At 38.3% G+C, this 27729-nt stretch overlaps 2 protein-coding genes across 2 annotated transcripts in view; one reads left to right on the top strand and one right to left on the bottom strand.

The window, feature by feature from the left end:
- The window catches only part of srebf1 (sterol regulatory element binding transcription factor 1), a 30387-nt gene extending 19831 nt beyond the window's left edge, over nt 1–10556 (top strand). Inside the window, 4 exon segments of the mRNA XM_016533759.1 lie at nt 5039–5204; nt 6465–6647; nt 7251–7362; nt 9098–10556. Of these exon segments, the coding sequence (XP_016389245.1) occupies nt 5039–5204; nt 6465–6647; nt 7251–7362; nt 9098–9318 (682 nt within the window). The 3' untranslated portion in view covers nt 9319–10556.
- A 4872-nt stretch (nt 10557–15428) lies between these two features.
- rai1 (retinoic acid induced 1) overlaps nt 15429–27729 on the bottom strand; it is a 56102-nt gene continuing 43801 nt past the window's right edge. The window contains exons 2-5 of the mRNA XM_016533758.1: nt 21294–27062; nt 20761–20854; nt 19978–20027; nt 15429–16153 (exon numbers count right to left, since the gene is read on the bottom strand). Of these exons, the coding sequence (XP_016389244.1) occupies nt 16145–16153; nt 19978–20027; nt 20761–20854; nt 21294–27044 (5904 nt within the window). The 5' untranslated portion in view covers nt 27045–27062 and the 3' untranslated portion in view covers nt 15429–16144. The remainder of the gene's footprint in view (nt 16154–19977; nt 20028–20760; nt 20855–21293; nt 27063–27729) is intronic.

The following is a 27729-nucleotide window of genomic DNA, read 5'->3' on the forward strand; positions in this document are numbered from 1 at the left end:
GCATCACATCCAGTCAGGTGGTTGTTTAGTTACAAATATAGTTCAAATATTTCAACGCAACCAAACAGTGTTATTTTAGTGTCATTGAGATGCTATTATCATTTTTATTTATTTAATATTTTGAAATAGTTAAAATTTTTATATATTAGTTTTACTAATTTTTAGTATTTTTAAAATGTTTTTCTACATTTTTATTTTAGTTTTTAATTTTTTTAGTACATCAAGTTAAACCTAATTGAAATGCGAAATGATTCCTTCAACTTGTTTTTTTCATTGTATTTCTGATAACATTTGTTTGAAGCGACAAAAAATTATAATTTTTCTTTTTTTCTTTTCTTCTGGTTTTAGTTTTAGCTAACTATAATAACCCTGCAACTGAAGCTCAAATTGGACCCAAAAATTCTGCATATTCATATGATCGCAACTCTGTGCTGCTCCTGAGTGTCTAATGATTTGTTATTTGTCAGAGACAGCTTTAGAACATTAAGTTCTTCTACAGGAAACCGTGACACACCTTAACCAGACATAACACATGATAAATCTTCTAGCCATTCATCATATTTGCTCATGATGTTGATCTGTGTGCAGGCAAGCTCGGAGGAAGCCACCTCTCTGCAATCCACATGGCACTGAGCGCTCTCAACCTGGCCGAGTGTGCAGGGGACTGTCTCCCTGTTGCCACACTGGCAGAAATCTATGTGTCTGCAGCCCTACGGGTTAAAACCAGCCTTCCCCGCCTGCTTCACTTCACTACTGTTAGTACACACAAGTGCACACTCACAGCCCTGATCCAAAACCTAGCGAGCTGCTCTGCTGTCTACTGCATGCAAATATTGACTAAGATCGAACCACAAAAGCAAGTGTACATGGGCAGCAATTGACTCAGTTAAGCTCAAAGTATATGACAATTTTTGCAAGTATGCTTGGGTATGTGCACGTGACATAAATTTCCTCATCAGCATAGTGTGCGCTAGGGGTGGGTGATATACCGGAAGACATGATTAACCAGTAGATATTTCTCAACCGGTAGAGACTTTGTACTATCGTCTCTATCGTGGTTACACGCTCACTTGATGTTGCTGTGCTATGCGGTCACGAAAACATATAGTTTGCACGTGTTTTTTAACATTGCTGTTTAAAAACAAGGAATTTTAAGCCGATGAATCTGCAGCAAAATAGAACTCATTTCGGCATGTAGACGCACAGTCTGAGAGACTGTTTCTGAGCGCTGTCAGAGAGGTGCGCGCACATAAAGTTGGTGCTCCTAGAGCGCGGGAGTATTGAACGTTATTTTGGAGTTATTTTTGCCGCTTTATAGGCTTAAACAGTTAAATACACACACTTTTATGTGTCAAAATGCCCATCTTTGCAAGTATCCTCGTCAACACAGTAATTTAGGTCTTAAGTGAAAGCAAACTGCTGAGAAAAAAAAAACGCGTGTAAAGGTCTCTTTCCCACTAAGTCCGAAATTTTCGTTTGCGTTTTTTCGTATTCGAAATCCTAAAAATTCATCACGCACAGAAACCTTGCACACTGAGTCCGATGCGTATTAATTAATCCGTTGCGAAAAAATTCTCAAAACAGCACTAAATGGAGTATTCAAGCAGTGAGGATGATTTTGTTGTCTTCTCGCTTCTTAAAAAGAGAAAAAGAGAGGAAATATTGGGTCTATCCAATACTGAGATATAGAGAGGACGGAGTGTTTATTAAAAAGAAGACCACCAATTTCTGTGAACTCAGTGTGCAAGGATCTTTACGGTGCTTTGTGCTGAGAGACGAAGTGGATGAACTTGAAAGTCGCCATTCTGGATTTTAGTGTTCGCATGTACGGTGGCTCTGAACTGTCAAAACACCTCTCAAAATGCTTGCAACGGATGCGAAAAACGAAAAAAGAAAAACGAAAAAAATCGAACCTGATCCAAAAATTTTTATGATGAACGAAAATTTCGGAGGCAGTGTGTAAATGTGATTGACATAACGTGAGGTCGTATTTATTTTTTAACGTGTGAAAGTTTTCGGACTCAGTGTGCAATGACCGTAACAGTATATTGAATCTGGGCAGCTCTTAAAGTGATAGCAGTCTAACATTCCCGCTGTCTGTCATTCATGTTAATCAAACAACAAAAGAGAGAAAATCTCTCACTGCTCTTGACTGAATCACTTTTGTAACTTTAATAAGAAGAAATATATATTTAATTTACACAGTGAAGAATATGCAGTGTTTTTTTTATTATTAAATGAATTTAACTTAAAATCAAAATTTCTGTCACCTGGTCTTTATTTTTTTTACTGAGCTTGTCGTAGTGCATTCTAGGATTAGATTTGGTGCCAAGGAAACATGCAGTGCTGCCTTAGACTTTGGCCAAAATGTGATATCTTAGAAGTGCACTTCTACTTTTCAGACTTGGCGACAGTAGTGTGCGTGTGACACCTAAAATGCTGCCTTGGTAGGGAGCTCACTAGGTTTTAGAACGGCATCAGACTCTCTCTTTTCATCCAGTACAGTTATTTGAATAGCACTTACTTTCATATTTGTTTGATAGTGTATCCATATTCTGATGTGGGCTGCATATGGTAAGTGGAGATATGAATTTTTCTGTCCTGCAGCGAGTGTTCTTGAGCAGCGCTCGGCAGGCCTGTCTGTCGCCCAGTGGCAGCGTCCCTCCTGCCATGCAGTGGTTGTGTCACCCGCTGGGTCATCGTTTCTTTGTGGATGAGGACTGGTCCATTCGCAGCACCCCTAAAGAGAGCATCTACAGCCAGGCGGGAAACTCAGGTCAGCGCCATACAGACAAAATCAAGCTGAAGGGATCAGTTTTTGTGTTATATCCTGTGTTTATTAATGTGCCCCTGATAACAATTCCCCGGCCCTTGTGTGTTTTTACGCTTATCTGTAGTTGACCCGCTGGCTCAGGTGACCCAGGCGTTCCGCGAGCATCTGTTGGAAAAAGCCCTGTACTGCGTGGCACAGCCGCGAGGCGACAAGAACCTCACTGATGGAGATGGGTGGGTGATCATTCTCAATGCTAGTTTACACACAATCTCATCTAGGCTACTGTAGGGAATAGAGCTGCACTGGTTCCTACACCTGGTAGTAAAGAGTTATGCACCTTTTCTACAAGTTTTCTACACCTTTTATAATATTTTGATATCTGATTTCACTTGAAGGAATAAATTACATTTAATAAACTAAAGTTTTAGTTTTATAAAACTAAAGAAAAAATATAAATTTCAAATCAAATGTACACTTAATATGTAAATTCGTAGCTTTTCTAGTGGTGTTAGCTAGTATGCTTCCATCAGTGCTACAGATAGTGTTTAGGCAAATCTTGACCAGTTTTAACAAATTGTGACACTTTATTTAACATTCAGTGCCCCGTTTACTTTAGTTTTGAATCAGTCTTATAATTGTATAATTGGGGAGCTAATTTGTGCTGCGTGTGTTTTTTGACAGTGAATACTCAGACTCTCTGGAATACCTGCAGTTGCTCACCAGCGCCTCAGATGCAGCAGGAGCCACGACACAGTCCTTCGCCATCGGATCAAACATGGCCACCGTTACAGGTCAGCTCTCGATTAACTTCTGCCCTGACCCCGAGTGTTGTTTTGAGGACTCCTGGATCATCTTAGTGATATCAGAGAATAACAAGTCACTGCTGGGCTCTCTATGTACAGCTCAGATAAGTTTGTGTTGTTGCTTTCTGTTCAGCTCCGCACGTTTCACATCACACTGCTTTCATCTCGGCGTGTTTTCATTCAAGCAGATGTTAGTCGGGGGAATGAAGGACAGTTTGTGAGTGTGTGATCACCATTGTGTCCTTGACCTCCAGGATGTGACCCTCACTCGAAATGGTGGTCGTCGGTTGTCGTGGTGATCATTAATTGGCTCCAGGGAGATGACGTGGCGGCAGAGAGATTGTACCCAGCGGTGGAGCACTTGCCACGCAGCCTTCAGACCGCTGAGTGAGTGACATGTGACAGTCAAAAATAGTATTATTATTATTTTTTTAAAAATTATTATTAAGGATCTAATTGGTTGAAAGGTTTATCAAGTTCACACAGGTTTCCTGGTAGTAGTTCATGTTGTCTGGACACATTTGACAACCACAAAGCAGTGCTATTTTAGTATTATACATTTATGGTTTAATATTTAAATTTACAAAGTTAAAAACAATTAACTTTTTTTGTTTGTTTTGTTTTTTGAAATTGCATGCATTAAATGCTTTAAATGACCAAAAATGTAGAGACATTTATAATGTTGCATAAGTTTCTAATTCAAATAAATGCTGTTCTTGTGAACTTTCTATTCATCAAAGAATCCAGTTTCTGCACAACTGGTTTGAACATTGATTATAAGAAATATTATTCTAGTGTAATTTACATGTTATTAATTTTTTTTTAAATATTTTAAATTAGCTTTTATCTTTATATTTGTTTCATTTTATCTATAATTTATTTTTGTTTTAGTTTTAAATAAGTAGTTTATGTTGAAGTACTAAAATTATTATTTTCTGTTAGTATGCCATTTTATCATTTGCATTAAATTTTAGTTTTTAGTTTTTATGTAATATTTGCATTTTATTGCTGCTTTATTTCAAATAACGAAAACACATTTTAATAGTTATAATTTGTGTATATATATATATATGTATATAGTTTTGTCATTCGAAGAATTTTTTCAAATTTTTCAAAAAAGTGGGATTGTGCTATCTTTAAAGCAAACACCGCTTATGTTTTAATGTTTTTATTTCATTTTTACTATATTTATATTTTTAATACTTTCTCTCTTTATATATATATATATATTATTATTATATATATATAAAGAGTAATTATATTTACTTTTAAAAAATATTATTAGCACAAGTAAACCAATATCAAATTGGTTGTAAAGAGACTGTAGAGTTATCAGTTGCTCTCATCAGAGCGGCTTTTCCTGGCGAATCACTCTTTGTTGATACAGCCGCATTGGGTTTTTTTGTGTGGGCTTATTGCTTTTAGCTCTGTCTGTGCTAAGCGCATCCTGTTTGTGTTGCAGGAGTCCGCTGCCCAAAGCCTGTCTTAACACTTTCAAAGCGGTGCGCTCCCTGCTGGCCAAACCAGAGAACTACCAGCTCAGCCTCAGCTACTGCGAGAAAGCCAGCGGCCTGTTCAGACACAGCCTCAACCTCGGCCCACACTGCAGCACCAATACGCTAGACAAGGTAGATGCGCACATGCACATGCAGAGTCACTGTGTCATATGGAGCTGTTAGTTTGCGCTGTGTGTCTTTTCTTGGACAGGGCTGTAGTGCATTGTAGTTGCATTGCATGTGCCTCAACTGTGCAATGTTCCTGCAGTGCAATACAGAGCTGGACCGCAGTGACTCCTGAACACACTGTTGTTGTTGTTGTTGTTGTTTTTAAAAAAAATACTTTTAATTAACCGGTCCCAGGGTGTGATGCATGAAGTCAGTTCTCCTCAAGTTCACACAGATGTCATGGTAGTAGTTCATCATGTCATTTTTGGACATGTACAACCATGTTTGACAACCACAAAACAGTGCTATCTTTATTATTGATATATTATTGTAGTATTTATTAATATTTTGAGTTAGCTTTCATTTTTATATGTAGATATATATATATATTTTTTTAATAAACATTTTAGTTGTAGAAATTTTATGTGCTTTTGTAATTTTTATTTTTGAATATTTCTATTAATTATTTTTAATAATTTTAGTACTTAAACTTATTTCAGTTGTTCTGCCATTTCTCATTTTCATTTAAGTGTTTAATTTTACGTTATATATTTATATTTATATATAATTTTACGTTATTCATTCTATTTTATGTTTGCTTTATTTCAGTTAACAAAATTGATTTTTCATAGTTTTAGTTAACAATAACAACACTGGCACAAAGTGTAAACAGTATCTTTTGTTTTCTCACAGTGTTTTGGTTGAAAAGTGTGCGCTGTCTTTAAAATAAACACAGTTTGTTTTTAATATTTTAATAATAATAATAATAATTAGATGTATAAAATATTTTTTGTTCTCTTATTATTATCAAAATAGTTTATTATTATTATTATTATTAAATATATTTAAATGTAAACTAATGTATATTTTTCCTTTTTTAGTAAAATTTTATTAATTAAATGTTGTTCAAAAGGTATTTAGTCCCATTTCAAGTAAAGAAAATTAAATTCGAATGAATTAATTTATTTTATTTATTTTTTATTTTATATCAATTTATGTAAAAATATGTGAAATGTGTATTAAACATTGGGGAGGGGGTGTTTGGCAGCGCCTACTTTTAATGATATTAAACAGATGTCAACACATCATTTGTATAACAACACATTAAACTGTTCCTTATTTAAGCATGTTGTTTTTTTGCTGTCACACTCACACAGATGGTAAAACATCTCAAGGCTTGTGTTTTGAGATTGTCTGATGTGTTTGCGTCTGTCTGTGCTGTAGCTGGTGCAGTTGCTGCTGTGTGATCTGTTGTTGGTGACGCGCACTAATGTGTGGCGGGAGCAGCAGGTGGCGTCTCAGCAGAGCTCTCCGACGGCCGCCTCGCCTGCAGAGCTGCAGGGCTTCCAGCAGGACCTCAGCTCGCTCCGCAAACTCACCCAGAGCTTCAGACCGGCCATGCGCAGGGTGAGAGGCCAGAGTCCACACTAAAAGCATGACGTGCTCATATTTATGTCTCAGGTTCATTGAACTAAGAAATGATCTATTTGAGCAAACTATTGCATACAGCTTGACCTGGGTCAGGCAGTGTGGTCAAAATCTTATATAACCGTCAAACAGTATATACCCATAATGCCACCCACTCTCTGTCTCAGACTCGCAAACATTTTTTTAAAATTAATTAATATATATGTATTTAATTCTTTCTTTACATATCAAAGAAAAGAAATATAAATATATTTAATAAATATAAATACATTTATTTATTTATCAGCTTTTTATATTTATATTTTACTTTTTATGTTTTTATTGTCCGTTGTTTGTGATTTATTTTTTGAACTGCATTTGTAAGACAAAGTGTGTAAATAACACTACATACAAACTTGACAGGTGTTCCTATTTAACACGGATTACAAAAAAGGTTGCACGCTAATCTTGTTTTATAAGGAAGTTTGAATCTGTTTGACATCAAAAGCTTGGTTTAACAGACATTCTGCAGGCAGGATTATTTGGTGTGGGTTCATGTGTTTGCCTGTATAACTCAATCGCTCTGTTTTTGTGTCTCTGCAGTTGTTCCTGCATGAAGCCACAGCTCGGCTGATGGCGGGAGCCAGTCCAACACGCACACACCAGCTCTTGGACCGCAGTCTGCGCCGCCGCGCCACGCCTGGAAGCAGAACAGGTGAACATGCAGAGCATTTCCAAGCATTTTTGATATTTAAAATGTCTTTATTTGAATAGAATTGATTATTACATCTGAGAATTTTGAGCAACAGTGTTTAAATGTTGCATTCAGGTCCAATTTTCCAGTCATGAAATGTGTAATTTTTTTTTATCATATCACTACAGTTGAAAAGTTTGGGGTCAGTAAGATTTAAAAAAAATTTTTTTTAAAGAAATTAATACTTTTCTTCAGAACGGATGCATAAATTTGATCAGAAGTGACAGGAAAGACTTTAAAAAGACATTTATATTGTTACAAATAGATTTCTATTTCAAATAAAAAGTTGTGGCCTAATGGTTAGAGAGTCGGACTCGTAACCCAAAGGTTGCGGGGTTCGAGTCTCGTACCGGCAGGGATTGTAGGTGGGGGGGGCAGTGAATGTACAGCGCTCTCTCCCACCTTCAATACCACGACTGAGGTGCCCTTGAGCAAGGCACCGAACCCCCAACTGCTCCCCGGGCGCCGCAGCAAAAAAATGGCTGCCCACTGCTCCGGGTGTGTGTTCACGGTGTGTGTGTGTTCACTGCTGTGTGTGTGCACTTTGGATGGGATAAATGCAGAGCACTAATTCCGAGTATGGGTCACCATACTTGGCCACATGTCACGTCACTTTCACTTTATAAATGCTGTTCTTTTGAATTTTCTATTTATTAAAGAAACCTGGAAAAGTTATATCACGTTTTCCACAAAAAATGTAAAGTTGCACAACTGTTTTCAACATTTGATGATCATTTTTCTTGAGCAGCAAATCAGTATATTAGAATGATTTCTGAAGGATCATGTGACACTGAAGACTGGAGCAATGATGCTGAAGCTTTGCTTCACAGGAATAAAGTACATTTGAAAATATTTTCAAATAGAAAACAGTTATTTTAAATTGTAATATTTCATAATAATATTTTTACTGTATTTTGTTTTAAATAAATACAGCCTTGGTGAGACTTCTGTTAAAAACATAAAAATATTAGTGCTGTCAAACGATTAATCGCATCCAAAATAAAAGTTTTTGTTTACATAATATGTGTGTGTACTGTGTATATTTATTATGTACATATAAATACACACACATGCATGTATACATTCAAGAAATATATGTTATATTTGTATGTTAAATATATTTATATATAATATCAATATATACATGTAAATATTTTCAAAATATATATTGTATGAGTGTGTATTTATATATACATAATAAATATACACAGCACACACACATATTATGTAAACAAAAACTTTTATTTTGGATGCGATTAATCGCGATTAATCATTTGACAGCACTAAAAAATACTGACCCTTAATTTTTATATTATATTATATTATATTAATGCTACCATTCATGGGGTTAGTTATTTATTTATTTTATTTATTTTTTAAGAAATTATTTTACCATATTGCTGAATAAAAACATAATTATGCATATAATGTATAATCATGTTATATATATTATATATATGGTATTTTCCAATGAGGAAAAAAATGGTGTTTAAAAAAAAAAGTGCAGGTCACAACATTACTAGTTGACAATTTGATTTGAGTAACATCATCATTCTGTCATTATTCCAAATTAATTTCAATCATGTAATTGTGTTGCAGTTCCTAATGAAGTTATCAGCCAATAGGCGAGTAGTTGTTGTTAGTTTGCACCCTACTTACATTTACTGTATATGTGTGTGTGTGTGTGATTGCACAGAGGAGTGTGAGATGCATCCAGGCCAGCGAGAGCAGGTAGAGGCCGTGATGCTGGCGTGCCGCTACCTGCCCCCTTCCTTCCTGTCAGCTCCGGGCCAGAGGGTGGGCATGCTGGTGGACGCCGCCCGGACGCTGGAGAAACTAGGCGACAAACGCACCCTCCACGACTGCCAACAGATGATCATCAAACTAGGCAGCGGAACGACCGTCACGTCCACCTAGCCGACCACACACCAACACACACACTTAAGAGCACTTTTTCAAACACACCCCAAGATCTCTCAATCGAGAATCAACACGCTCTTTATTTCAGGCCTCAGTCAATATCATCCAACAATGCCAAGACCGTTTCGACTCTCCCCAACAATTCATAACAGTGTATTCAAAACCAATGACGAGATGCAGAGGCAATAACGGGACCCTCATCCAAACACAATTTTTTTCTCGACCTTTTTGATATTTATCTGCCCTAAAAGAAATTTAAGAGTTTTTTGTTGTTTTTTTCTTCTGTGAAATGGCTTTGTGAAACGAAGCACTGTCAGTGCTGACTTTGGCCACTAGATGGTGATTTGGTGAACTGGACGCTGGTCCGTGGTTGAGATGGACACGTATTGCAGAGCTTTGCTTTACTATTAGCACCTTTTGAGAGAAATGAACTTTGCGATGCCAACCGCGAGTTGAATCAAGTAGTTCCTACTTACAGCATGTTATCGTCTGGGATGAATTCTACATATTGATTTAATTAAGACTTTATAAAAGTTATTTTTCTTTGTATATATATATTTTTTTAAATAAGTGTATTTATGATTTGTCTGACGCTGTAGGTGAGCAGTATTTGAAGAGGGGCTGATGGTACATTTTGTCGTGCTGCTGCTGCTGCTGCTGCAGTAGTTGAACCATATGAAGAAGTCAGCAGAACAAAAAACGGTTTCTACCAACAGTCACAGTGTGATATTGTTCACTGGATTTGTGTCCATTTGCACAATTTAGTGAGTGGGCTGCTCGGTCACCTACAGACAAAAAGAAGCCCACCGGTTGCCATTGAATCCACTGTTTAGTTTGTATTTTCAAACCAGTCTTCCATTGGAGTTAGTAAATCCAAATGATTTCATCTGCGTCGAATGTTATTAAAGTATTAACTCTAAAGCAAAGACATCAGCGTTAACATCTTTATCCAAAGATAAGATTTGATAGCGGTATGAGGATCTGCCTGCAGCTATTTATATTTCATCTCTAGTCACCGTTATGTACGAACTCTGATTACTAGACACGTTTTCTATTCGCAGTAACCGTGAGATTTGCAATTGACATTCATTACTTGTACGCTAACTTTTCTGTAGTGCTTGTGATCGAGTCTCAAAGACGAAATGTTTAAACTGGCAGGCGCACACATAGCATATCCTGTTGTCTTCTGTTTGATTTATTCTTAAGAATGTAAATAAAAGTATTTTGTAATGAAATCTTTCGTTGTGTTGTCTGCGGTTTTATTCATCCTGAGTTTTTTTTTTTTTTGGCACAACTATGTAATCAGTTACTACCCAGCACTGATTGTATGACGATCAGCATCAAGCTTTTTAAAAAAGATGCAAAGTTGTTGTATAAAACTTGTTGTTGGGATGAGCACAACAGATACATTATCATGTTTTTTCACAACTTGTGTGCTTTTCCTGGGCGAGTCGGAGTGAACTACTGCACTAATAGAGTCTTTTGACGCACAAAGAGACCAACGGTTAAGTAAGGATATTCATTAGATAGTGTTAAATTTCAGTTTGTTTCTTACCATACATTACCGTATACCCACAGAACACTTGGAATATATGACACTTGTCACATGTGTGATACTTTTGAGTCATTTTTAAAAGCTTGCTGTTGATCTCCATGCACTGCTATTATATGGACGAGCATGCATGGGACATTTTAAAAATCTTTTTTTTTTTCTTGGTCTGATAAAGAAAAAAAGGCATATGGCAATAGAACAACACAAGGGTGAGTAAATTATGACATAATTTTCATTTTTGGCTGAACTAACCCTTCAAAATGTATTCAAACAGAAAAGTTATTTGAATTGTTCTAAAATTTCACAACATATGTTTTTGATCAAATAAATTAAGTTTTGATGAACATGACACGACACAACAAATGTTAGTTTTTGGTTCCCGTTCGGTTAATTTTAATTTTAATTTTTTGGGAACCAAATACTAACATTAGTGGAATGTTCTTTTTAGTTTTTTTTTTTTCTTTTCTTTTCTGACCATAAAATAACGTTCACAGAACGTTGCATGGTGGTTGTTATTAAATAACCAGAACAACAACAAAAAAACTTCTAAAGAATGTTCCCTAATGGTTATAATGACATTATACAAACCAAACACTAACATTCCATTTCCGTTAAGAAAACCTTCCTGGCTAACCAAAAAGAAACATTAACAAAATAACGTTCTGGGAACCAAAATCTAACGTTCTACTTCCGTTAAGAAAACTTTCCTGGAACGTTATAATAACGTTAGATTAATGTTAGAATAACGTTCTACAAACCAAAAATGAACGCTCTATTTCCTTTATGAAAACTTTCCTGACTAACCCAAAACGAACCATAAAAAAATTACGTTCTGGGAACCAAAAACTAAAGTTCTGGGAACGTTCTAGGAACCAAAAATTGTTAGCTAGGAGGCCCCAAACTTTTGAACGTTAATACAGTTAGATCTAAATTCAAACATCCCAACTAAAATTCCACTAATACCTAGGGCTGGGTAAAAAAATATCGATATCTCGATATTAATCGATTCTTATTTTTACGGAACGATATCGGATTCTTAAATCCCAAGAATCGATTAGTCTAGCCTGTTTTCAGTTAATGGACGGAACATTGAAGGGTACTTCCCATCCAATAAAACGCAATAAGCGTTGTGCTTTGGTACTGTTAATATGAAACAAAGTTTCAAATTCTGTCCATTGTATTGCAGTATTTAAACAATAAATGTCGTTTTGGCGCTGTTTAACCCTCAGCCGTCCCTCCCGAACCTATAACAAAAGTGTCCCTCGCCGGTCAAAATGACCCGAAGGACAAAAATGACACTAATTTTATTTTTGGTCCAGAAAGCTTATATTGGAACATTTTTCTAATTTTTTATGTAGGTTTTTCTATTATTTTTTGGTGACTTTTATCATATTTACCTTTTATTCTGGATATTTTAAGAAAACATAAGCAAATAAGCAGCTTTTGTACATTATTTCACCAAAAAAACCCAAAGAAAGACAATTTCAGTCCCGTTTCCTAAAAAACCAACAGATGGCCTTGGAATTGAGTCACTGAGTGTCTCTGATGCCATCTGGTGGGGAAAAATTACATAAACTTGCATTTTATGGTTACAGCCACTAGAGGGGCCTATAGAACCCTATGGAGATTTGTAAATGAGCAAAACAAGTGAAACATGAGAAATGAGATAATCATAAGGCTTCAATTTGGTTGTTTATGGATTAAAATATGTATTGAAACATTACAAAATCCATATTTTGTAAAAGAAAAAAAAAAAAAAAAAAAAAAAAAAAAAAAAAAAAAAAAAAAAAAAAAAAAAATCTAACTGAATTATAACCTAAACATATGTATATTCATACAATTTCATAAATATGAAATAAATATATATTTTAAAAAATATAAATAGGATATAAACTCATTGGTCTCCACCACATCCCTCAAATCTAACTGTAAAGTCAAAAAAATGGAAAAATGTCAGTCATATCCCAGCAGAAGAGTTTTTTCTGCATTGGGGATATTCTGTAGTCTCAGCCTATCGTTTGGGTATAAATCTTTACTGGATTGTCTCAGGTTTTGTATATATAAAAAAAATCAAATGTAATGAAAAATGCAGTTTTCTCGTAAATTCCATTCATTCCTATGCGGGTAAAAATGACACGCGAGGGACACTTTTGTTACTTTTTTTATTGCACCCATTTAAACTCCTCGAATCCACTCACATTTTGTGTGTGTGTGTGTATTCCCGGTGCAAGTGTGACAGAAGTAAAGAAATCTTGGACCGGTACGATCAACACACGATTTTTAGAATTTTTTTGAAAAAAATTTTTGGGTCAAAATGGCCCGAGGAACGGATGAGGGTTTTAATGTGGAGCGCCTCAGATCAACAGACGCGGCAGCGCGAGGCGCACGTGAACTGATCATCTCCTCCACATTAATACCAGTTTCAGCACAAAATAAGCATGACTAAACATCCGAGGGTAAGTTAAAAGAAAGAGTACAACTTTACAATCCGTATCCTGTCTCAAGTAATCGCTCAATCAGTGTTTCAGCCGCGCAAAGACGTCAATATAACGGCTTGTAAACAATGTCACGTAACATCACCTCAGAAAAAAAAAAACATATTCGGTGACCATAAACTAATTAGTCATATAGAAAAATAAACTGTAGAGGGGCATTTTGCTTAATGTATGCAACATATAACATATTCATTATATTTTTTCTGTTCGTGAATGTTTAATTTATGTTTGAATAAATCCATCAAGTTTTTATGACAGCCACCATTTAAATGTTTATATTTAAAAAAACGAATTGAAGTAGAAATATTATTATGTAACGGTAACGTTATTATTGTAAAAACTTCATTAATGTTAACCTTCAATATGTAGTACCAACTGACTCACATGTATATTTTACAGCATTAGTTGAGAGATTTTTTTTCCTTGCGAAAATTTGGCATGTACTGTACCTGATATATATCCAAAAGAATCGATATTGAATCGAATCGGTAATCGAATCGCAAGCTTGTGAATGAGAATCGAATCGAATCGGGAAATTTGTCTCAAAACCCAGCCCTACTAATACCTTTTTTGCTATAGCTGTCGGATAACCAAGTTAACAAAATAAAAATACACTGATATACATTCAGACAAGAGTCAGTTATATAATGAAAGCAAATTTTAGCTAAAACCTTGAACTGTGTCCTCAGGACAAAGAGTGTTTTATATACATAACAGTGGAAATATTTACAGTATCTGTGTATAGAAGTAGTAAAGAAATGTGCAACTATAGCCTTGGTCTCCCTTATGCTGTTTAGGTTTTGTTTCTACACTTGCAGAACTGTGGATTTTTACATTTATTCCAGGGCCATCCATTAACTGCCTTTATAAGTGCATTCGTGCAAATGCAATTTTTCACTAGTTTTATATGCTGTGAGACATGACAATGTATGAATATTCATTTTGATACTAAAAAAAGGTATAATTTCCAGAAATTAATATAGGAAGTCATGTGTGCCGGTGGTGAGATGTTCAGATGTGCTGAACATTTGTGCAAAACTCTTTATCCTGAAACAGAATGGTTTTGTTTTTACCTTGCTAAACCAGCTGAAGCGCCCAGCAGAGTAAATAAAGGTGTTAAGAAAGCAAGCAGGCATAGATCTGTTTCCGTATGCCTCCAGATGTAATTTCGGACCACAGGCTGTGACACAGACATCTTTAAGGATAATAGCACTGAATTACTTGTGTTGAGCGCCAACAAAGACACCCAGAAAGAAAACAAAACGTGATTTTGATCTCAATTCCAAAGGCAACTGTTCATGTTCAGACATCTATTATATTTCATGGCAGCGTTACACAGAAAAACATCTCAGAAACATCGCAGTATGAGCTGAGAACAAATACAATTCCAAAAAAGTCCTTTTGATTCAATGTTTTAATAACTTTTGTAAGCAATAACATATTTGTTTTATAGAAAATAAACATCTCTAAGAAATACTATACACAATTATAATAGTACATCACATCTTACATTTAAACAGCATCAAATACTTATATACACAATTACTTAGAATCAGGAATCAAATAATTACGTGATGGTTCTGTCATCTCTATATGCGCACTCTTACCTGTTATACTGCAGTGAAGTGAAGGCTATAATATGTTAGTCACATATACATCTGATTAAATGACTATGAATTCTCATTTTCAGTTTTCACGTTGTCTTCTGCATCATTTCAGAAATGTAAAATCTGTTCGTGGTATAGATCGTTTCACATTGCTGAGGCTTTCGTGAGCTCATAGTTCAACCAAAAATGACAATTTTGACATTATTTACTTGTTCTGATGTCGTTTCAAACCCATATGACTGACTTTGTGCATTTGAGTTATTTAGAAGAATGTCCAAGCTGCCCTTTTCCAAAATATGAAAGTCAGAGGGAACTGGAGGTGTCAAACTCCAAAATGACAAAAATGCACCATAAATACTTTCAAATTGTGAGATATACAGACTGAAATTTCACTTTTGTGTTTGTTTCACGGAAAAGAAACACGGGTTTGGAATGACATTAGGGCATGTAAATGATGACAGAATTTTCATTTTTGGGAGAACTATTCCTTAATGCTGAGCAGCTGATACACATAACATGAACGCAGGATATTTTAGTCATCCGGATGCACAGTTGGACATCTCAGTGGTGCTGTTTTGTCTTCAAATGCACATGAAAATAAGCCTACATCTTGGAGTAGCAATATATTAAAATAATGCATTTATATGTTCTTTTTTTTATGATATCAGACTATTTAGACCTGTAAAGCACACCATGTACAATTTAATTTTTTTTCTTCTTCTTTGTAACATGTAAGTGTCCATTGAAGTACATCCAGTGAGTGCATGTTGCATGACATCTTCAAATTTTAATTCCCCTTCCACAGCGGAAATGTGTCTGTGCCAGCCAGTGCTCGGGGCAGCAGGCCAAATCTGCCACCAGGTGTCCCCGACTGATAACATCCGCTCCAGAACACGGAATAAAATGGAAGAATGGCACATTCGGATTCATAACAAAAGCGTCTTTCCCTTTTTCAGCGTTTGGTCATGAAGGTTGTTGTGTCTGGACCGGGTCGGATGGATGGATTCAGAGATGATCTGATCTTGGGTCGGTATTGCTACAGTATCTTTGTGCTTCGACTGAAGCCCCAGTTTTTCTCTGTGTTTTGGGTGTCCACAGCGCCTCGCAGCACACAGGCAGACGCATGCCCTTGTTCTACTGCACAGGTGTCATTCACCAGTCCTCATGCATTACATTGCCTGAAAAACAGAACCATTTGAAATGTCTAAGAGGAATGAGAAATGTCTATTGCTGTGTCATAATACATCTTCAAGCCAACCCATACCCCCTCCCCCCATATGTCTTAATATACAGAATTAACAGTTTTTAAAGAGGAGAGTATTATTAGTAACATTTATCACAACTGAAGTGAATTTTAAATTATTTAGGTTACAATGTGTTTATTTGTCTTTACTCAAATGGAAATGTTGCAAACAATACTTTTTTATTTTCTTGGAAATATTGTTGTAATATGTATTATTTTATTTTACGGCATCGTCAACTTTCCATGCTGTTAGTCTTTTGTAATATTTCTTTAACAAAAGCCAGTTCCTATATGACATCATCCTCCAGAAAGTGACATCATTTTGGAGGGAAAACAACAACAACAACCAAAAATAACAGTATAATCAATGGATTAATGAATTTGTGGCATTGGTTGATTTGTCTCACTTTAAAACATATAATAATACAATTACATTATACAATTTTAAATAACAATATTAAATAACATATTTAATACAATTACAGAAACATCAACATTAGTTTTAAAATGTCAAAATTCTTCATGAAAATTTGTTACTCATGTAAACTCCCATGCCTAATTTCTATCCTGTTCATTTTCTCGCCATAAAAATAAAGTGCTGGGATTTGATTATTTTATTTTTATTTTTTTATTTCTTGTTTATTCATTTATTTAAGTTCAATAAAATAAAATAAAATGACATTTTAAACAAGATATTAACCAAAAATTAACAGATAACCAGTATAACAGACAAAGATGTGATGCACACAAATTTGCACAATATTTAATTTATACAATATTTAACTCATAGTAATACAAAAATATTTTAATATAATAATAACAATATAATAATAATAATAATAATAATAGCAACAATAACACAATTAATATAATAATAATAATAATAACAACATCTATTATTATTATTATCATTTTAAAAACATCTTTGCAATTATTATTGAGTTAATATTAGGCTATTTGTATTACTATTGACAGATATATTATACATACGATATTATTATTATTATTGTTGTTGTTATATATCTGTAATCTGTGCAAGACAAGTGACGTGTGTTATGTGCGGCAGCAGAGGCGCACTATGCGCATTATGTGCATCACATGAGCTCTCTAATTGCCTGCGCCGGAGAAAGCACCGTCGAGCCGGGATCTACAGCCGGCAGGACCGTAATTGCGCTGGCATGGATGCTATTTTTGTTTTATGTATCTCTCCTCCTCCGCAGCTTTTCTTGCCGTTGCGCTCGTTCTCTTTCCCTCCTCTGCTCTGGGTCCGATCCCTCGCTTTCTCTCTGATCTCTGAACTAATCCTCTTGCTCTTCATCGCTGGTAATCAGCATCTCTCTCACACCGCAACGCAGCCGCAGCCCTTGTTACAGTGTTTACAAGGAAGGACTGCATTGATATTCATCAAACGTTCTGCTGTTCCAAACAAACATCGGCGGTTAGTTCAGCCCGAAATGCTTAACTTAGGAAGTTTAGCTACATCTGGTAATATCACCCATCTCGGGTGATCCGATCACAGCTGTAATAACTTCGGATGTGCTTCAAATGATCTGCGTCACCGCATGCTTTGAAGTCCAGATTTAAAACGTTAACTTTTTTAAATGTAGGAGAATCTCTTTAGAACTTACATTGATAGAATGTTCCGCATTCAAAATCAGACTGCAATGGAACATTTGCATTAGTGTCATTTTTCTTCAATATTTTGCATACTAAATTCTGATTGTTTTTTTTTTTACGCAGAACCGAAGTCTAAAAGCTAAATTTACCCAAAATTTTAACAATATCTTTTTGCTGCCTGGCCAGAACTGGCATTTCAGGAAATTCAAATGGGGCTTGAACGGCATCATTCTCTTGCCATTCTGCTGCGCTGCCCCCCTTCGGCCTGACCTAAAGCATCGCCTGTGCTGCATTGCTGCTGTCATATTCTCAAGCCACGTGAACCTAAAACAGAGCTTGCCACTGAGTGCGTGTGAGCACAGAGGAGAAGAGGAAGATGAAGAGGAGGAGGAGATTTCCTGGGAGACCTGAACGGGGGTGGTATCTCTATCGCTCGCTTTCATTAAAGCGGCAAATTGGCATCCCAGAGACCCAAAGCCCTTAGATTCCCCTGCCGATGTGTGCTCTGCTTGTTCTGAACTTTCTCCTTTGCTCTGTTTGTCTGTCTCTTTCTCTCTCGTTCCGTTCTCCTCTTCCTTTGTCGTGGGAGGGCGAAAGAGGAAGGGAGGGGAGAGAGGAGGGCGGGGTGTTTTGATCTCCATCCAGGTTTTGTCTCGCTGTCTCCAAGAGGAAGCTGTTCTAATGCTGAATATCATTTCTCTTTCTCTCTTTCTGCCATGCCCATTTTCTCGGTCTTTCTTGTCCAGTCTATCTCTTTTCCTTTCTCTCTCCCTGACCTACCTCTGTTGTAGTTCACAGATTACCTGTAGGTGGCGCATGGGCCAGCAAAATGGAACAGTATAAAAAGAATGAAGAGGCATGTGAATCTAAGCAAAGGTGAGCATTATGAATATTACTGCAGAAAGCTTAGGTTAGGGATTTGAACAAACCACTAACCCTAAGTATTAAACTTGGACATGTAACTTGCCATCAGTGAAAACAATTCTAACACCATATCTAGAGTAGCCATCTCGTAACAGCCCACAACACCCTAGCAACTGCACAGAGTAATGCTAAAAAACACTCAGAACACCTTTGCAACCACAACTGGCCCGGCACAACAACTAACAAGTAGGCTAACTGAAAATGTGTATATTGACCAACATTATGCCACAAGGGTTATCAAATGAGCTTAACTTGTGTTGAACATGGATTATTCCTTTAATTCTGGCGCTGTTCCAAACCCATATGCTTTTTTTTTCAGTAGAACACAGAAGGAAACATTCTGAAGAACCTTCATGCTCTTTGAAATACAGCAAAATTCTATCAAGCTCCAAAAGAACAAAACACCATAAACACAGCACACATAAGTAGTCCTTTTGAAGTCATATTATAACCAGGACCAGATTGAGCAGTCATCTACAATGGCACCAAAATGGCACCTTCACCTGGATTGACGTTATTGGTTCCCACTTGTGTTTTAACGACTCTGAATATAATGCACAAGTCATATAGACTTCTTTATGGTCTTTGGTCTTTTTTGGTACTTGACATTAGTGGTGAGCAGTGGTTGTTTGGAAAAGATCTGTGTAAAGATTCTTCAGAGATGTTCCTGTTAGTGAGTTTGGAATGACATGAAGGGTGAGTAAATAATGCAGAATGTTTTGGGTTTAGGAATTTGAAAAAAGTCAGTATGAGCTTGGATTTGAGCAATTCAGTTTTTTGGATGGCTTTCTGCTTCAGGCAAGATCCAAGACCTTGAGTGAAAAATTTGGCCGTTCCCCATCGAGTAATAATCATCAGGCAGCACTTCTAAATGTCTTCTTTTTTCTGCTCTTTAAAGTTTGTGGCTCCTAAAGGGGAACAAGGAGACTGAGAGAGAGCCTAGAATGTCTCATTAACATCCCTTCACTAACTTTTCCTGTCAGTAGAGAGCTGCCCAGTCAATAGCAGACAGATAAGGGTGAGATATGCTCAGGGCTCATCTGTTGCCCTGAGAGATGGTGCTGAAGAGGAACTGTGCTCTGCTGTCTAGTTTCACTCATTGCTGTTGTTAGGAAGGTGGTAGAATGTTACAAGGACACTGAAGTTCATGGTATAATGGGGGTGTCTTTTAGATCAGAGATGTTCTTTGCTGTGTGTGAAACCAATTCACCTGCTTACCTTGTGTTTCGGACACCTAATAGAGAAGTTCTCTTCTTGAAATGTGCAGCCTGGGAAAAGATAAAGAAGAAAGAAAGGCAAATAATTAAATGTAGAATTTATAAGATGCCATTGGAAATGCAAAGCGAGGCCAGTTCGCCCTCATTTCTGACTTAACCCATATCCAGTGATGTAACCACCACTTTCTATGATGGCAATTTCTGATGGCAGAGAGAAATTCATGATGGAGGGGAACTAGTCTCAGCCTTGGATGACACGCCATGGAGCATTCATGAACCATCTGGTGCATATTGTCCAGAGCCGACGATATCTGCCAGTTCCATTTCTATGCAACTTCTGGGATTTGGAGTACACAGGTTTTTATCAGTCAAACCAGTTCCCAGGAAGCTGCAGTAAGAGCTTCCAAGGAACAACTAGTCAAAAGAATTATAGTAGGTAAACTAGATATGGTCATGTATGCACATAAGGATAATTAAGTGAAGTACCTTATAGAAAAATTAATCTGGTAGCACCAGTGTCAAAATTTACCTATAGCTAAATGTCACAACAACAAAAAAAAAACATAAAAGTGCTGTTAGTTGTTTTAACCTGTTGGTCAGAACCTTCCGTTCAGTAAGTTAATAGTTGAAAGTATGGTATATGAGTCTAGGAGGAATCTAGTAATTATATATGCTTGCATACCCTGCTTAGTTCCTAAACAGAGCTTCATGGGTGGAGTCACTAGATGGACAGTAAATATTGTACAAAAACACAGAGCACACTTCTAAGTGTCAGAACTCTTACCCATCTCTTTGGCGCAGACATAATGGTACCTCTGAGTACAGCTCTTCCAGCTACAGCAGATGGAAGCTCCTTCACCTTGGCACCTGGAGCACTTCTGTGATGAGACAGAAAGCCTGAGGAGCTTCTCTCTAAAATATCGACTCTTTCCCTGACAGCCCCCTGAGCCACCACCAGTTGCAAATAATACAGTATAACTAATACAATTCCAGACCCACTAGAGTCAATGTATATATTATTATTATTACTGGGTTCTTTTTTTAAAATATAGATCAAATCAACCTCAACTCAGAAATGTGGTTATTTTTATTTTTAATCTAATTATGTGTGTGTTCTGTCAGTATTTAGAAAGAGCTCACACATGATATTACAGTTGTTCTGTTTTCTTTTGAGTCAAGCACATTACATTGTGGGATACAGTGTGATGTATATTGCTATTTCTGAGTATGCTATTCCAAACATCAAAACATGTTCTGAAATCTGCTCTGTACAGGAAGTTATTAATGAAGTGCATTTAATTTAAATGAAACACTTACTGCATGTGCAGCTTTCTGAACAGCCTCCATCAGCCCAAAGAGTTTGCCTCCTACAAGTATTATGCCTGTGGTCCAGACAGCACAAGCTTCATGAGCCCAGTGCTCTTTCGCCTCAGCCTCCGTCTGCAATCTCTGAAGAGCCGTTCCACTGCCCTCCTCACCAGCAGAGGGAGAAGTTCCACTAAGTCTTCTCTGCAACAGCAGCAGTCTTTTGAACCTCATCCGCAAAGGGGGGCGGGTTCTTATCTGTTCCCCAATTGCCCTTTTCCCCCTCCTGGGATGCCCACTGTGTCCTTCACTTGCCCCTTCCTGATAGGCATCCTTCTCACATGCACCCTGTGAGTTCATTTGCTCTGTGATGCAGCTGACCTCTGTCTCATTTGCACAGTTGCTGTTTTGCCTGAAATCATTCCTGTGTGATGATGACAGCATTTTTCGTGGTATGCAGTCCTCAGGATAATAGGGGCCGCACAAGTCCCCAAGCTCTCTGTAATTTGCTGGCTTTCCACATAGGCAGCACGTTAGACACCTGTCAATTAGGCTTTTGTTAACTAAGGGCCCCTGGAGCATTGCCGAGGAGTTTGATACTGCCTTGGTAACTGTGACTAGATTTTTCATTTTAGCTGCACTCTTTTTTCTTACCTGGCTGAGCATCTGCTCTTCCTCAGGCCTGTTGACAATGGTACAAAGAGATGCTGGCTCCAAAGAGCTGTCAATGTGTACATATGGTCTAAAAGAACATTTGTCGTTACTCATTGCTGAATACAAGTCTGATAATGTTCCTTTCACTGTTGGGCAGAGATCATTGCTGCATTTTGTCTTTATGTTAGGCCTCTTCACTACAACTTTGAGGACATTCATAACCCTTTTTTTTGGCCCAGGCTTTTTTTTCTCCTTTACTTTGTCATCTGTTTGACTTGAGAGTTCCTCCTGTTTGATTTTGAGTGATGGCCGCCTGCCTCGTTTGGGTTTTATTAGTGGTAAGCATAATTCTGTTGGTGGCTCCTCATACTGTGTCTGTTCACCTGTTTCTGGTAAAGAGAAGGTGGGTGGAGGTGGGGGCAAAACATCAGTCTGTATAGGCTCCTGTTGCTCCACAATGGGGATGCTTTCTGGTGGTTCAATGCCTTTTCTTCTCCTCTTTCGTTGCTTCAGATGCATCTCATGGTTGTTTTTAATGGCTCTCTGTTTGGCTAGCCTTGGTGTGTTGATAACGAGGCTCCCGGCCTCCAGGGCTACATCTGGTGCATCACTGCTCTCTACAGTGGCCCACTTTCTCCTCTTTTTCCTTGGAGTTTGAATTCCTGTATTTTGGGTCTCTTGTGTACTTATTGTACTCTCGCCCACCTCGTGAGTCACCTCAGGGGCGTTCATTGTCTCTTTCTGCTCCGATACCTGTGGCACTGGTTTTAATGTTGATTCTTCTGGTACAGTATCTGGTTGGATATTTACAGGTTGCTTTTTGGACCCTGGGGATGTGATTTTCTGAACCATTGCCTCATATTTAAGTCCCCTGCCTTTCCGAGGAGGCAAATATTTGGTTTTAGTGGGACACTGAGGAGGTACAGAAGGCATGTCACTGACATCATCAGTGGGAGTGTTATCAGTGGTCACAGTGGCGCTTTCAGATTCTGCTTGCAAGTGTTGTCCTCTCTTTCGCTTTCTCTGTGCAATACAGACTACTGTGACTGTATCTGATGGAGGCTCCTGCGTCTTCACTTCACTTTCTTGCACACCTTTCTTTCTCTTTTTTGTTTCTGAGGATGGTAAACTGGATTTTCTTTTGAGGCAAACCACCTCTTCATTTGGTTGTTGAAGTGAATCTGTAGAAACATCCTTCTGCTTAGGTAATTCAAGATTTGAAGATTCAGTCTTACATGACTGATCCACAGTAGCATCCTGTATTTGTGAGTGTATGAACATTGCTGAAGGTGTCTCAGTTGATTTATCATTCTCTTGCTCTTCAACTTCAGTCAGCTTTTCTCTGGTTTGTTTCCGTGATCTCAGCACCATGGACTTTTGATCTCTTGCTAAGGACTTCACACAACTGCTGTCTAGAGTAGATTCCAAAGTGGAACCCACAGTTTCATCCTTAGTGGTGTCCACAACACCAACAAGTGTGTCCAAAGTTAATGCTGTGGTCACATCTTGCAAAATAAGTTCATGTGTACAGTGTGTGTCCTTGGTATGGTCTTTTGTAATCTGAACATTTTCATCTCGCTTTATTGATTTGATCTTAGAGGTGATTCCTCTTGGTCGGCCTGGTCCTTTAGGTACTGAGCCCTCAGTTGTCTTTGACTCTGCGGTGGTTTGACTTGGCTTTGGAACAAGTATTTCTCTTGCTAAAGCTGCAGAATTTGAGCCTAGTTTAGAAACAGATTTAGGACCAGGTTTAGTACCTGGCTTTAAAGCAGGTTTTGGACCAGGCTTTGCATTTTCTGTGGGTCCTGTGCATTTTAAACTTGGTTTGGGACCAGGTTTTACACTGGGCATAACGTCAGGTTTAAGTCCTGGTTTTGGACCAGGTTTTGAAATTGATTTTGGACTAGGCTTCGGTCCAGGTTTTAGATTTGATTTTGGACCAGGCTTTGGACCTGGTTTTGGACCTGGCTTCACACCTGGTTTTGGACCAGGCTTTGGACCTGGTTTCTTTCTCTCTTGAGGGCAGACTTTTGGGCTACTTTGTGAACCGTAGGAGCGAGTGCACATCCGTGATGGTAAACTCTCTGTCACAAGTTTTGGTGTTTGACTGCTAATATCCTGGTGGGCAGTTTCCATCTGGTCAAGAATAAGGGTGCTTTTGCTGGAGGGCATACTGGTATTTTGGGCAGAAGGTGGAGCACTGTCTCCTTCTACACTTAGCTGCCTTCTGATTCCCACACTTGAATGCATTAGTCTTCTCCTGCCCCGTGCATGTTTCTTACCGAACATTCTTGTATGTGCAGATGGGGCCATAGGCTCTGGTTTGGCTGAGGGAGTCACTGCACTGGGACAGCTTATCCCCGGTTCCATATCCTCATCCCCTTTCTTGGGAGAGGGTGGGGTGTCAGCCCAAGATGGTGCAGAGTGCAGTATTGACTTGCCCGGCAACTGAGGAGAGTCAGGCTCCAGTACCTTTGCATCACTACGATCGATGTGATGATCCCTAGCCTGAGCCAAAGGTGTTGTTTTCTCATTGAGAGCTGAGAAGCCACTCTTGGCAATGTGAGGCTGAGGTGCAATGTCACATGTGGCTGACCTCCTTTCGTTGCCTCTTTGTTGTGTGTCCTGGGCAAAGCATTCTGCAGTTTCTGTGTTGACTTGTGGCATGTTTCCCATTTCCTCAAATGTACTGCAGACTTCTGCAAAGGACTCTTGTGCTCTTGCTCTATTATTAACGACCTCCTCTGAGGTTGTCAGACTCTCATTTTCATCTCTCACTTCAGTGGTATTATGGGAGAGGACAGACGGCTGGTCCTCAAGGGTGTCCACTGGTCCATCAGTGCATGTGAGGTTCTCTATGGAATCCTCACTCTTTGAAGTTTCTTCTTTCTCCGGCAAATACAGATCAGTGCCTGAATTGTTGGGTGATGTTTTCACAAGCATTTCAGCATTGGTCTGTGGTTCTGATTTGAAATTTTCTGATTTTATTTCTGTGCCTTCATTACACTTGTGGTTAAGTTCAGAAAAACAGTCCATCTCTGACAAGTTTTCTTTTTCTGAGTCAAATTTGTTTTGCAGCCCTTGGTAGATATTTTCTTCAGTTTCATAAGAGTAACCTTCCTCTAATACTGCTTTGTTTATTTTATGAAAAAGAGAAGGACTTTTCTCATCCTCCAGCCACTTCTCTTGCTTTTCCGCAACCTCTCCTTTGCACTCATGCTCTGCAGACAGCTTTCTTTGTCCAATTTCCTCCTCATCAGCCATCCTCTCAGTCCATGCTGACTCCTCAAAGTTCTCCTTTAGAGTGCTATCTGAACGCTTTATGTCTGGTGGTGAATTGCTCTCTTGTTTCATAGGACTTGGAACTGTTACACTGATAGGAGACCTCTCATCTCTAATGCAACGGAGAGAGCTGTTGGGCTCCTCTCCAGTCAGTACTCTCTGTACTCTTGGGTCACAGTTGAGATTATCCTCAGACACTACACTCTGGAGACTTCGAACTGAGTCACCTGACCTAACGGATATATCGTCAGCTGAGTTTAATGAGCAAGTAGACACTGTGTCAAGGCTGAGACGTGAGTGTGTCTGGGTTTGTGCTTGACCTTTTTCCTGACCAAAATAGTAGTAGCTCCTTTCCATCTGGTCCTCAGTGCTGCTAGAGTATCCTCCCTCCTGCAGTTCTGCTGTCATGGACCTGGAAATGGTGTAAGCATCGGATGGAGGAGGACCATGTTGGTTATCAGGACAAGATGACTCTTCCATACCCTTTAACTGACCTCTATAGTCTTCTCCCTTTTTTGGATGATTTCGCTTGCTGGTCTTTTTGTTAGCCATAAGGGCCTCGGACACCAGCAGCTGCTGGACATTGTTGGAGATGTTTTCAACCTGAGACGTCAGGGCATTGAGGCTCCACAAACTGGGGTTGGACAAGAGCTTTTCCGAAAATCGTTCTTTCATGGAGCCAGAATAGCTCTGGGACTGGTGGTTCACACTGGGTGATGAATGAGTATGAGGAGGCATCAGCATATTTTGGTCTTGCAGACCTGCGGATGATGAAGCCCCGGAGTTGATGGGAGGTTGGCCATACTGGAATGAATCAGGGTTTGGCATTAAGGGGGAAGGTGTGGAATTGTATGAGGGAGACCTTCCCACGGACCTTGCAGGTGAATGACTAGAGCTTGGACTGCAGTTCTGATAGTATTGTTCTGGTGACCTTACAGAAATATCTGTTATGCAGTAGTTTTGCTGGGGCTGATTGTAGTGCTGGAATTTCTGAAGGTTCTCTTGTGTAGCAGACATTCCTTGCAGGGAGCCCTGTTCAAATCCAGACCTTGATGGAGTTTGCTGATAACCGTAATTATTCTGAGGTCTGTATCCACTCTGCTTTAGACTGCTGTGATTGCCGAGTTGTCTTCCATACTGGGCATTAGGTGGTATACCATACCCTTTGTAGCCATGCGGCATTGCATTACATTTCTCCATATAAGATGACGAAGATGAAGACGGATGTTGCGAATGCTGGGGGAAATTGAGGTGACCCTGTGGATACATTAAAGGAGATGGTGCTGGATTGGGTGGGAGGCCCTGTTGATGAGGACTTGTATAGGTTGGGGCAGAGGACTGCGAAGGTAGATGGCACTGACTTTGAGAGATAGCTAGCATGTTCTGCTCTAGGTACTGGGATGACCCACTGACCCCAGACTCCAGCCGTCCCACCATGTCCTGCTCAAACTGGGTCATCTGAGGTGACTCATCCCATTTTTGCTGCAAGTGACCTTCACTCATGTACTGGGCTGTGTATCCAGTGCCCATGTGATTGCTGTAGCCAGCCTGCAGATGCTGGTTTGGAGTTTTGGCTCCTCTATAAGGTTTTTTAGTCTGATTACCACTGGTGCTGGTGTAGATGGGATAGGTCTGCTGTCCATAACAGTCTTTAGAACCCGCTCCTGCTGTTGACATCTCTGCAGCAGCTAGAGAGTGTGGCTCGTAGCCCTGTCTGGACTGGCTGTGATGATGTCTATAACTCTCAAGGCGTGATAATTCTTGAGGTTCCTGCTGGTAGCAGTGCTGGTTGCCATGGAAACCACTCCGCTCTCTGAAGGACTGCATGACTCCGGCTAGGGGGCTCTTTGGAAAGAGAGAGAAAAAATAGAAAGAGAGAGGCTGTGCTTAGTGGTTTCTTTTTCTTATCAGTGATCATTCTCTCATTCAATTAATTTGAATTCATTGCTGTGTTTGTCCTAAAACAAATCATATTAGAATATACACACACTCTGTCATTCATAAAATCAAATCATATATCTCTCAGTGAGACTATAAAATTCTACTCTCCCTTACTGCAGCTGCAATCAATCATTGTTGTATTTTATTGAATCTAGGAATCTGAGCCTTTCTAGTCTACATTTTGGTGGTAGCATCCTCTGTGGTAAATACCTATGATAGGTGCAGCTACAGTATTATTATTAGGTAACACTTTATTATAGGGACCAATTCTCACTATTAACTAGTTGCTTATTAGCATGCCTATTATTAACATATTGGCTGTTTACATACTTATAAAGCACATATTCTGCATGACCATATTCTACATCCCTAATCCTACCCAACACCTACACTTAACAACTACCTTACTAACTATTAATAAGCAGCAAATTAGGAGTTTATTGAGGGAAAATTCATAGTTAATGGTTTGTTAATAGTGAGAACTGGACCTTAAAATAAAGTACAACATTATTATTATTACTATTATTATTATTAATATGAATTTTCTTTAACACACAATGGTTTTAAAAGA

Source organism: Sinocyclocheilus rhinocerous, unplaced genomic scaffold (assembly GCF_001515625.1).
Source record: "Sinocyclocheilus rhinocerous isolate Xijiao unplaced genomic scaffold, SAMN03320098_v1.1 scaffold275, whole genome shotgun sequence".
NCBI classification, from domain to species: domain Eukaryota; kingdom Metazoa; phylum Chordata; class Actinopteri; order Cypriniformes; family Cyprinidae; genus Sinocyclocheilus; species Sinocyclocheilus rhinocerous.